This window comes from Monodon monoceros, unplaced genomic scaffold (genome assembly GCF_005190385.1).
Source record: "Monodon monoceros isolate NGI ecotype Baffin Bay Population unplaced genomic scaffold, NGI_Narwhal_1 Super_Scaffold_1, whole genome shotgun sequence".
Classification (NCBI taxonomy): domain Eukaryota; kingdom Metazoa; phylum Chordata; class Mammalia; order Artiodactyla; family Monodontidae; genus Monodon; species Monodon monoceros.
In genome coordinates this window covers 25,409,415-25,421,916 of record NW_021703765.1, presented here as the reverse complement: position 1 = coordinate 25,421,916, position 12,502 = coordinate 25,409,415, and the positions used below count along the sequence as shown (strand labels likewise).

Here is a 12,502-nt window from a genome sequence, read left to right as displayed (position 1 = left end):
CTTTTCACTTACACTTAAAATCTGGAGTACTAACAATACTAGCGTAACTACTACTTTATCATATAATACATCTATAAGTACAAAATAACACTAATACTAGTGAATGCAGTTTTAGATTTCTTTGCAGTTCTTTTATCCTTAGAATTGATCCCCCCATGAATGAACTGTCAAAATACTGAATTTTAAAGTCATCTGAAGTAATTCTTTTCTCTGAGTGGTTATGTCACCAACTTTATATAGAGTTCATTTGTTTCAATCTGTTTTTGGTTTTCAGGGATTGGTTTGTTTTTAACTTTTTAATTGTCTTTTAAATATGTAAAATATTCACATGGCTCCAAAGTCAAAACTAGATAATAACGTACTTTTAGAGAAATCACCTCTCCTCTTCCCACCCTCCCCCTTTAGATAACCATTTTTACTAGTTTTTCATTTATCATCCTTCAGCTTCCTTCCACAAATATAAGACAAATACGTTTATATCTATTTTCCTCTCATTTTCTTACACAGATAAAAGCGTGTAAGGTTTTCTATAACATAATTTTTTCACTTAATATATCCTATGAAGATCACTCTTATCAGGATATAGAATTCGCCATTACTTATCTTTCAGCTACAAAGCATTCCATTTTGTGGACATTTCATAGTTTTAATCAGTCTCTTCCAATGAACATTTGGGCTGTTTCCAATCTTTTGTTATTACAAATAAGGTCATAATGAACAACTTACCTTATTCGTATGTCCTTGCACATTTTTGTTACTGCATCTTGGAGGTAGATTCCTACAAGAGGCAGTACTGCTTCACATGCAATTTTGAGAGCTACTGCCAAATTCCTCTCTGCAGGAGTTGTGCCATCTTATATCCTGTCAGCAGTCAGATCTTTTTTTTTTTGGTATGTGGGCCTCTCACTGTTGTGGCCTCTCCTGTTGCAGAGCACAGGCTCCGGACGCGCAGGCTCAGTGGCCATGGCTCACGGGCCCAGCCGCTCTGCGGCATGTGGGATCTTCCCAGACCGGGACACGAACCCATGTCCCCTGCATCGGCAGAAGGACTCTCAACCACTGCGCCACCAGGGAAGCCCTAGTCAGATCTTTTAATAAATTTACTTTCTATTTAATTCACCCAAAGTTGGTTTCTGTTTTCTGCAAATTCTGATTGATATACAGTTATATTTCCTGATAGTATAAGTTCTGAGGTTCTGCCTAACTATATATCCATGCTGAAGTTCTCTAATCATTATTTGTAAAGCTATCACATGGTTTTATAATGATGTATTTATACCCACTTTTTCTATATTGTGTATTTCACTCTGAGTATCACCTACAAAAAGCAGTGTTGCAAAGCTTCATAACACAAGGATATTTTTCCAGTTTGTTAATTTTTCCAAAGAGAAAAGTTTTATTTTCTCTTGATTGAAAATATTTCATGGTCATTGCAAAAACTTCAATCCATACAGAATGAAATCTATTTTTAAACAAGTTGACCTTGGTTTATCTCATATAATCAAACTAATACCGTGGCTCCAAGAATGACGATTATAATACTCAAAGAAATCTTAACCTGTGTTTTTTCAAACTGTGGGCCATGATCCATTAGTAGATTGTGAAACTAATCTGGAGGACTCTAAGCAGTATCAAAATCACACAGTTAAGTAAGCCAAATGGAAAATAGAGTACATCTCACAAGTAAGAGTACTGTTTAACATGTACAAATACACATACATACATCCTGGATTTCTATGCAATGTGTTTCACTTATTTTGGAGTGCAGTCAAAACAGGTTTGAGAAACACCAATTTAGATTCAAACTACTGATGACAGAGGAAATCTGACTAAATACTTCTAAACATCCAGTTTTAAGAATGATTTAAAAGCAGATATGAAGAGACAATTTTTAAATCTTTCCAAATTTCTCTTACCTTTAAAATCGGGTAGGGCCCGATCATCAACCAGCAGCATGGGTCGGACTTGTTTCTGCTCTACCAAGTTTCTGGCTGCAGTCAGAGAAGTGAATATTTCATCTTCAGAGATATCAAACTGCAATTTTTTCAATCTTTCCAAGAGGTCTTTCTTGCTCTCTTTGGTTGTATTGGTCACAAACCTAACCATTACAGAAGTAGTACGTAACCTGGAAAAGTAAAATTCAGGTGTCAATAGGCAACTTTTACATTCCAGCTCCATAAAACCTAATTTGGTAGCACTTGCCAAAGGTCAGAAAATTAAGAGTCAGTCACTGAGTAAGTGTTTTTATGGCCAGTAGGTTTTATAATCTATTAAAAATTGCTTACAGATTATCCACACCCTGTGGACTGCTTCATCTCCAAAGGCTGTAAAGTCTACCCTTTCAAGGGCCTTCTATACTTTAACTGAATTTTACTACAGGGTTTTAGTAAAGAAGTAAAAAACAAAAATAAAACAAAAAAACTCAACACTTAGTAACCACCATACTCACAGAATATGAGAGGTGAAAGTTATCTTAGAGATTATCTACTAGTGTAACCTTCTGAAGATGAGAAAACTCAGGCCTAGAGGATTAATGACTGGGCTCAGCTGTACACAGCTGGGCAGCAGTAGGCCTGTGACAAGAACTCCAGCCTACATCCTAGACAGGGTCTGACCCCCTATACTAAAAGAACAGAGGACACCTCAAGAGTTCTTCCTTCCTCTTAGCCAATTAGACACTGGCTAAGCCCTAATGTGCTACTAAGTTTACAAACAGAAACTACTTGGAGAAAGAAACATTCCATTTTTACAGACTGGAATGTGTTTTCCCTTTGAACTACTTTTGATTCCATAATCTGCTTTTGGAACCTAAACTGGCAATCAGGTATCAGAGAAAGAATTCATGATAATCCAGCTTTCTTTCAAAACAAAAATTATTTTCTTGGTCCCACAGTGCTTTAACCTAAAAATAATTTACCTACAATTTAAATTTTTATATTAATACCCTGTTGCTTTTTATCTTATACCTGCCCCAAACAGACACAAGGCATAAAGCACTATCCATAATTTAAAATAAGCAAGCAAATAAAACAGAAAAGAGATTTTTAAGAATTCACTCAAAGAGCATTCATAAATTTATATGATTAAATTGTTCATTATAATCATGATTACCTCTATAATATCTGTATGGTAGCTTTTCTGAAAAACACATTAAATTTGGTAGTTTATCTCTCAAAAGAAATTGAATACTTCAACGTAACTATTATCTTAAAAATGAACAAGTCTAAGTACTGAAATGATCATATCATTTTTAACGAGCATTTTAAAAACCTTTTCTTTTTGCTAGTCCCTCAACTTCCCTTAGTCTGTTTGTTTCTATAGAAACCAAAACTGGCAGTGACAGTATAGCAATCTCTCTGGGATGGAAACCTGCCAGTGTCAGTGAGAGAACAATCTGTAGGCTCCTGCCCCTCCAGAATGGCAGGCTCATAGTTTACAGAGGTACTTAGAGATGTCATTCATTGTTCACCAGAAATAAGATTTTTCTTTCCATCCAGAGCAGAAAGCTCATCTTTGAAGCAGTAAAAGCTCTTGTCCAACAGTAAAAGCTCTTGTCCAACAGGAGAGGAGACTGACCGACAGACATCCTTTTCCCTAGAAAGTCTGAGAGAGACCATGGCAAGGAGTCAAGAGAAAGTGCCCGTCTCCAACTGATTTACTTCAGGCTTTAAACATATTGTTGTCCACCTGTAAAATGAATGTCATGACTGCTGGCTAAGTCAACAGCTTCCAAATGACACCTACCAGATCTAAAATCTCTTCACACTCACTGAAGCCCCAAATGGAGAGTAAGCTCCTTGAGAGAGTGCCAAGTCAGTGTTGATCTCTTGCCATAATACCTGGCACTGTGATACTAGTCACTGGATTTCCTGAACAACAGCATACTATGTGAATATTGTAAGGTTTGAAAATGACAAAGCACCACATGCTATTGTTGATTTTGAAAACTCTAAATTATTTGAAGATGAGATGCTTAATAACATTACTAGTTCTGTTGTACTGAGGAGTACTTTTTTGAGGAACAAACATTCACATTCAGTTCACTTTACCAAGCTTTCATTATGTATTTTGTATCTAGACTTGTGGTGATGCATCAGAAATGTAAGACAATCTCTAACATTCAAAAGCATTAAGTTTAGTTAATGGAAATAATTCTAAAATTTCAAGTTCCTTAATTAAGCTTTCTTTGAGCAGCTGCACACTCAGTGTTAGATCTTAGATGAAGAAGAGTGCGCGGAACTATGGCTTTGTATATGTGTGTGTTTCGTTTTGTGATTCCAGGATTCATCTGTGATTTTTCCAATGCTACTTATTCCACATTTCAGAGTCTCGAGTTTTCATTCCCAAATTTACACTACCGACTTAGAAAAAGATACACATAAAGAACAAAAAGACTAAATCAAAAGGCCAAACCTAACAAAAGGCTTAGAGAACAATGTCTGGAAGATTATTACAATGCATACATCTTCTAGCTAAGCCCAAGGCAGTTCCTGTATATATGGTAAACTGGTGAAATGCCACCTTAAGGCCATCCATTCAGCTAATGATCTGCCTTGGTAAAACGGCACCTACAAACATATTTGTCAGCTGAACGTGGAGGATAGCTTGCCTTTGAAGAGCTTCTTGTGCGCCTGGCACAGCTGTATCTTCAATGTGAAGTGTGCCACTGAGATCCACCAAAACAGCTTTTAATGCACGGCATGCTGCCATCTTTCATTCCCTAAGAGAGAGCAAATGAAACTAAAAATACAGTTTAGGAAACAATGGACAATTAAAAACTGGTAAGTCTTCAAAATATCATTCACATCTAGACAGATACTTAGTGTTAAGCTGCCTCCCTTTTAGAAAAAAAGTTTTTTAAAAATCAAAAATCCAAATTTGATCCATAAAACTTTTATAATGGTTAGGGTTTTTTTTTTCAGTCTTAAAACCACAGGAAGGAAAATGGTTAAAAAAAAAAAAAAAAAAAAAAAGGAGGTTACTATTTACTTCAGGTTTCTTAAAATAACTCTTCGTGGAACAATTCATGCATTTATTTTTATTTTTTTAAATAGACAACCAGATTTATTTATTTATTTATTTATTTTTCGCGGTACGCGGGCCTCTCACTGTTGTGGCCTCTCACTGTTGTGGCCTCTCCCGTTGCGGAACACAGGTTCCGGACGCGCAGGCTCAGCGGCCATGGCTCACGGGCCCAGCCGCTCCGCGGCATGTGGGATCCTCCCGGACTGGGACACGAACCTGTGTCCCCTGCATCGGCAGGCGGACTCTCAACCACTGCGCCACCAGGGAAGCCCCATGCATTTATTTTTACATATGAGAAAATGTACTCTGAAGAATGGGTGGATGGAAGGAAGCCCTAAATCACTGGCAAAATCTTTTCCCTCTTTGGTTATATACAATGAAATGTTCTAATCGCCCATCTCCATTGTTATATCCTGAAGCAGCATATATGGCCAAAGAGCTACCAGTATTTATACTGGTCAGTGAGGAGGAAATTTCAAGTTACAAAGCAACTTTAGTCAGGAGATGTTTTCCTTACCTTACAATGTCTGACTTTCCTTTTGCATATTTTCCCTTTAAAATATGTTTATTATGAGTTATATCATATATACAGTGGAGTATAAGGTATATCTGTGGTTTAAAGATAATAAGGGAGGGGGTAAGAATAGTGTGGAAGCTAAAGAGAATAGGATGGGACTTCATTTTTAGTTTTTTTTAACTTATTCTTTTTTCCATTTAAAAAATTTTTAGAATAAAGTATTTCAGACATACAAAAGGTATCAAGGATAATACAACCCCCTTTACCCATCATTCAGCTTCAAAAATAAAACATCATTGAAGGAGTTAGAGCACTGTGTGTACCCTCTCTGATCTGATTCCACTTCTCCCCCTCCCCAAGGTTACTACTTTCCTGATTTTGATGTGCTGAAAGCTTTGTATTACTGTTCTTCTACAGACACTTCATGACTTGCTTTACCACTCCACACTGTTTGTGAGATGTAGCCATGTTAACACATGTAGATATAGGTCATTCATTTTTCACTGCTGTGTGGTATTCCATTTTGTGAAAACACAATTTAACTTTTCTGTTCTCCTGATCATGAAGACTTAGGTAGTTTTGCACATTTTATTATAGTGAAGAGCACCTCTATGAACATCCTTCTGCATGTCTCCTGGTGGCCGTGTGTGTGAACATTTCTCTGGGGTCTTCCTCAGTCTGAGGGCATGTGCTAATCTTCACCCTTACAGGATGTTGCCACGGTGCCCCATTCATTGTATCTTCATAGGGCAAATGCGTACTAAGCACTTACTATGTCAAGCCCTGATGTGAGAGCAGAGCTGGAAAAGCCATCTTCTTTAAAGTGAGAAGCAGAAAGAAAAGGGGGAAAGAACCAGGGGAGATACAAGTAGTCAATGAACAAGAATTTGTGGAGAATTCTACCAGAAGAGTTCTCAGGTGGTTTACGACATCCATGGGACGCACGGTGGATGGAGGGGAAGACCTCTCTCTCCTAACTAGCTCCCTCTGAGATGTCATTGTGAGAGCTCAGGACTGGCAGTCACCAGGCCCAGGTGTTGGTCTTGGTTCTGCCTCAAATTCACTGTGTGACCTTGGTCTAGTGCCTTCTCTGGTTTTAAGTTTCTCTTCAATATGTGGGGCAGGGAGGCAAGATGAGGCCTCAATCTTTTTTTGTTTGTGTTTTTGGCCGCGAGGCATCTTAGCTTCCCAACCAGGGATTGAACCTGCATCCCTGCATTAGAAGGCGAAGTCTTAACCACTGGACCACCAGGGAAATCCCGAATCCTCAAACTTTACTGCCTACAGTTGGGCAATCTGGGATGAAAGAATCAGTGTATCACATACCACTACCCCCCCCACCCCGATTTTCTCTTCTTCAACATCGGCCTGCTAGTCCCTGCTGGGTCCATCTCCCAAAGCTGCCAGTAGTTTCCAGACTGCCCAGTGTTACCCTTTTAAATGTTGCTCTCCCGTAGGTGTAGTCCTGTCAGGAGGCAGAGGGATAGCAAAGATGACCCCTGAATTCCCTCTCAGCTTCTAGCTTTTAGCTCCTTTGCTTCTCTCATTTTCCAGACCCCGCTCCTACTCCAAGTCAGCTATCTCTGCACACAAGGTATAAATACAAAAAATAAACCCAGCCTAAACCCAGAACTGTAGCCAATTGCTGGCAAGTGCTAGCTGCTGATCAGCATGCATAGAGGACTTGTCACCGGGCATACTGGAGAGAACTGCATTTTCCCACAGGGCCAGCTGTCAGCATGGTCCAGACTGGGGAGGGATACAGAGGGAGGAAGGCATAGAGACGGTGCTCCGGCTGGATCCAGGCCTGCTCTGTTCCTTATATGTGCTCCCCAAATCTGAGCGGGGTTTCCCTTCAGTGAGCTAGAACTTGGGTCCTAAGTGAGGGAGATGCAGCAGGTGGGGGAAGCAGAGCCAGGTGGTGAGGGTGAGGTAGGTCCAGGGTCCAGGATTAGCTGAGTAACCCTGGGCAAGAGCATTCATCATCCTAAGCCTCCATTTCTTCGTCTGTATGAGAGGAAGAATACTTGTAAAGACCCTGCGGGGATGTGAGGGCTCGCTGAGTTAAGGAGAATGCCTGGCAGTGATAAGCACATAGTAGGAACATAAAGGATGTGCCCTCTTCCTTCCCACTCATCACTGTGTAACAAGTACCTCCCTCCACCTGCCCACCTACCCCACCCCATGCATAGCCTGGGGTCACAGACCAGGAAAAGTAAAAAGCAAGAGAAGCGACTGGGAGGAATTCATAAAGAAAGAAGGGAAATAAGAACAGCTCATATTTATTGGACGCTGTAGGTGTTCTGCACTGTGCTAAACACTCTGTAGTCTTTACTACATCATTGAAACTTCTCAGCAATCCTACATAGGAGGAAATTGAGACACTGAGAAGTTACTAACTTGCCCAAGCTTAGTTTTGACTTTGAACCATGTTAATGGTTTATAATATTCAAACTTAAACAAAACCAGCCCTAAAATGGAATACAAACACAAACTAATCTAAGACAACTTCTGCAGAGTGCTGACTCTAGCCCTGCCATTGGATATATGCAAAGGACAAAAGAAGTGCAAGGAAATCTTGAACTTTACTTAGTAGGTTTGTTGTTGGTAATGGTATGAGTTCCAAAATAATTCTGTGCATGTTATAGGACTGAGCAAATCAGTATAAATATACTGCTGATGTTTAAAAAAATTAGGGTTCTTAAATGGAAGAAAAGAGCTATAAACATGGAATGGGAGGACAGGAAGAAGCCTGTGTTGGTTTGGAATCAGAGGTGTCATTATGAATTTGCAATTTAAATACACATATATTTCTTAGCACCGCCCACCAAAACGAACAAGCAACAAGACTCCAATAGCTATGAGCGCAGCTAAAGTGCACTAAACAAAACCTGGACTGGGTCAGCCAAAATAGAAGGTGAGCCAACATAGTGTTTTACCAAGTCACAGGTGGACAAAAGGACACATAAACCAGGGGTTCCAACTAGCCAAATCTGGGGCACCAAAAAGAAAAAATAACAGAAATGCATAACACATGATAAAACCGTTTGATGAAAAATTGTTGGGGAATAGTACAGTTGACCCTTGAACAATGCAGGGGTTAATTCATGCATAACTTAGAGTCCACACTCCACATCCAGGGTTCGTCTGCATCCTTGGATCCAACCAACCAGCAACTGTGTAGCACCATAGTGTCTACTACTGAAAAATATCCAAGTATAAGTGGACCCATGCAGTTCAAACCCACATTATTCAAGGGTCAACTGTTTAATCACTCAGGCTCAAATAATCACCCACAAATTAAGATTCTCCACTAACTACAAAGGAGAAAAGATACTTTTACAGTGGAGAAAACAGCCAGGTACCCCCTTAACCAAATGATCAAAGTAACACCATTAATAATGCGAGAAACTGACATTATGTGCTTCCTGAGATAGACCATTGTAGTCGTCCTGCCTTTGTAGAATTTCTGCCAAAAATGTTTAACACAAATCAATCATGAGGGAAACATGAGACAATTCCAAATTGTATAAAACAACTAGCTTGAACTTTTCAAAAATATCAATGTCATAAAAGACAAAGAAGGGGCTTGGGAATTGTTTTAAATTAAAGGAATGTGAAAAGACATGACAAATAAGTGCAATGCATGAGAGAAACACAAAACAAATATAGCAAAATATTAACAATTAGTGAATTTGGGTGAAAGGTATATGGTTTTCATTGCAATATTTTTACAAATTTTCAACTCTTGGAGGAAAACAAATTTTATAAAGATCTCTCTTAAAAATGGGTTGAAGGCAAAAGAAAGACGTTTTCATACCTGATAATAATAGTAATATAAAAAATGAAACTTGTGTGCTTAGCCAGTCCCTAGTTTAAGATTAGAACACTGCCAATACTGCTGAGGGTCCTATATGAGCCCCTTCAATTACATTCCTGTCCCACCTCCCAGAAGTAATTAACATAATGAACTCTGTGATAATCATTTTCTTGCTTTTCTTTATATTTTTACCTGTCACACAGCTTTAATGTCTTTTAACTTTATAAGAATGAAGTCATAATCTTGCAACTTTCATGTTCTGCTCAACATTGTATTTCTGAGATTCATCCATGCTGATGACTGTTATTTTCCATCAAAACAAACACCAAAACCCCCCTTTTGGGATTCTGACTAGAACTGCACTGAATCTATAAAGCAATATTGGGAGACTGAGATCATTACTATATTGAGCCATGGAACTTCTTTAAGTTAATAAAAGAGTATCTACAAAAAGCCTATATACAGCCAACATTAGATTTATCAGTAATATACTGATATTTATCAGTGTGTAACTTATACTTTATACTATGATATCACTTTTCAGTAATATACTGAAAGCACTGAGATAGGGAATAACACAAGGATGTTACTTTCACCACTTCTATTTAACATTGCAAACGATACCTTAGCTAGTGCAGTAAGGCAAGAAAAAGAAGGTACAAGGATTGGAAAGAAGACACAAAACTATCGTTATTCACAGATGATTTGACTGTATGTACAAAAAATTCAAGAATCTAAAACAGATTAACAAAGTAAAAAAGTATAGCAATTAAAAAAAATCACTATGTCACAAACAAATAATTAGAAAACTAATTTTAAAAAAGATATCACTTATAGTAGCATACAGTTACCAGGAAAGTCTAACAAAAGAAGTCAACACTTTTATGGCAAAATTATAAAACTATAATGAAAGACACATAGAAGACAAATATATAGATAGATCTATTAATGGACCCAATACTACAAAGATATCAGTTTTCCCTTTTAATGATCAACAGATTCAAAGCAATTCCAATCAATATCCCAAAAAGGGTTTTGTGGAACTTGATAAGCTGATTCTAAAACTTACACACCAGTGCAAATAGCCAAGACACTTCAGCCAAGATTGAAGAGAAAGAAAATGGGAGCCTTGCTTTCCCTAATATCCAGACAATTAATCAGGTCTTGTAATTAACTAAGATGTTACGGTATTAGCACATAAAGAGACAAAGTCAATGGAACAGAATAGGGAACCCAAAAAAGGACCCCCCCCACCCCCTACCCCAACCAGTGTGTGGAAACTCGATATATGACAGAGATAGTGTTTGAGACCAGTGAAGAAAGAAAAATGGTGTTGAACAACTGACTATCCATAGGAGAAAAAAATGGAATTGGACTCCCATATCATACCTCATACACATTTTTTCCCCAGGAAGATTAAACAACCATATGTTTAAGGCAAAACTGTAAAACTTTTAGATAGGAAAGTATCTTCATGATTTGAGGGTAGGAATGGCTTTCTTATGATATAAAAAGCATAAAGGAATAAAGGAAAAGACAGATATTTCAAAAGTACTGTAAAGAGAGAAAGAGTAGAAATATACAGAGTGAAAAACAAATCTGCAACACATGTGAGAAAGGATCAGAATCCAGGAAATATAAACTGTAAATATTAAGAAAAAGACAAACAACCCAATAGAAAAATGGCACAGGATCTCAATATATCCTTTAAAAAGGAACAAATCTGAAACAAATGAATAACCATCAACATATCCTTTACAAAAGAGCACATAAACAAATGAAGATGTTCAAAACTCACTGGTAATCAAGGATATGTAAATTTAAAGCAGAATGAAATCACTACAACAAAAAAGACTGGCAAAATTTAAAAGTCAGAAAATATCAAAGGTTTTCAAAAGCAACTCCCTAGCCTCTTGAATAAGTGGTGCTGGGAAAGCTGGATAGCTACATGGAAAAGAATGAAATTAGAACGTTCCCTAACACCATACACAAAAATAAACTCAAAATGGATTAGAGACCTAAATGTAAGGGCAGACACTGTAAAACTCTTAGAGGAAAACATAGGCAGAACGCTCCATGACATCAATCACAGCAAGATCCTTTTTGATCCACCTCCTAGAGAAATGGAAATAAAAACAAACAAATTGGACCTAATGAAACTTAAAAGCTTCTGCACAGCAAAGGAAACCATAAACAAGACGAAAAGACAACCCTCAGAATGGGAGAATATTTTTGCAAATGAAGCAACTGACAAAGGCTTAATCTCCAAAATATATAAGCAGCTCCTGCAGCTCAATATCAGAAAAACAAACAACTCAATCCAAAACTGGGCAGAAGACCTAAACAGACATTTCTCCAAAGAAGATATAGAGATTGCCAACAAACACATGAAAGAATGCTCAACATCACTAATCATTAGAGAAATGCAAATCAAAACTACAATGAGGTATCGCCTCACACCGGTCAGAATGGCCATCATCAAAAAATCTACAAACAATAAATGCTGGAGAGGGTGTGGAGAAAAGGGAACCCTCTTGCACTGTTGATGGGAATGTAAATTGATACATCCACTATGGAGAACACTATGGAGGTTCCCTAAAAAACTAAAAATAGAACTGCCATGTGACCCAGCAATCCCACTACTGGGCATATACCCTGAGAAAACCATAATTCAAAAAGAGTCACGTACCACAATATTCATTGCAGCTCTATATACAATAGCCAGGAAGCAGCCTAAGTGTCCATCGACAGATGAACGGATAAAGCAGATGTGGCACATATATACAATGGAATATTACTCAGCCATAAAAGAAACGAAATTGAGTTATTTGTAGTGAGGTGGATGGACCTAGAGTCTGTCATACAGAGTGAAGTAAGTCAGAAAGAGAAAAATAAATACCGTATGCTAACACATATATATGGAATCTAAAAAAGAAAAAATGGTTCTGGGGCTTCCCTGGTGGCACAGTGGTTAAGAATCCACCTGCTACTGCAGGGGACATGGGTTCAAGCCCTGGTCCGGGAAGATCCCACATGCCGTGGAGGAACTAAGCCCATGCGCCACAACTACCGAGCCGTCGCTTTGGAGCCCACGAGCCACAACTACTGAGCCCACGCACCTAGAGCCTGCACTCTGCAAC

At 38.3% G+C, this 12,502-nt stretch overlaps 1 protein-coding gene across 5 annotated transcripts in view; it reads right to left on the bottom strand.

Annotated features, from left to right (window-relative positions):
- HDHD2 (haloacid dehalogenase like hydrolase domain containing 2) overlaps positions 1 to 12,502 on the bottom strand; it is a 38,725-nt gene that overhangs the window by 21,812 nt on the left and 4,411 nt on the right. For all 5 annotated transcript variants that reach the window (XM_029226364.1, XM_029226383.1, XM_029226388.1 and 2 more), the window contains exons 2-3: positions 4,610 to 4,720; positions 1,917 to 2,125 (exon numbers count right to left, since the gene is read on the bottom strand). In XM_029226364.1, coding sequence (XP_029082197.1) covers positions 1,917 to 2,125; positions 4,610 to 4,710 — 310 coding nt within the window. In that variant the 5' untranslated portion in view covers positions 4,711 to 4,720. The remainder of the gene's footprint in view (positions 1 to 1,916; positions 2,126 to 4,609; positions 4,721 to 12,502) is intronic.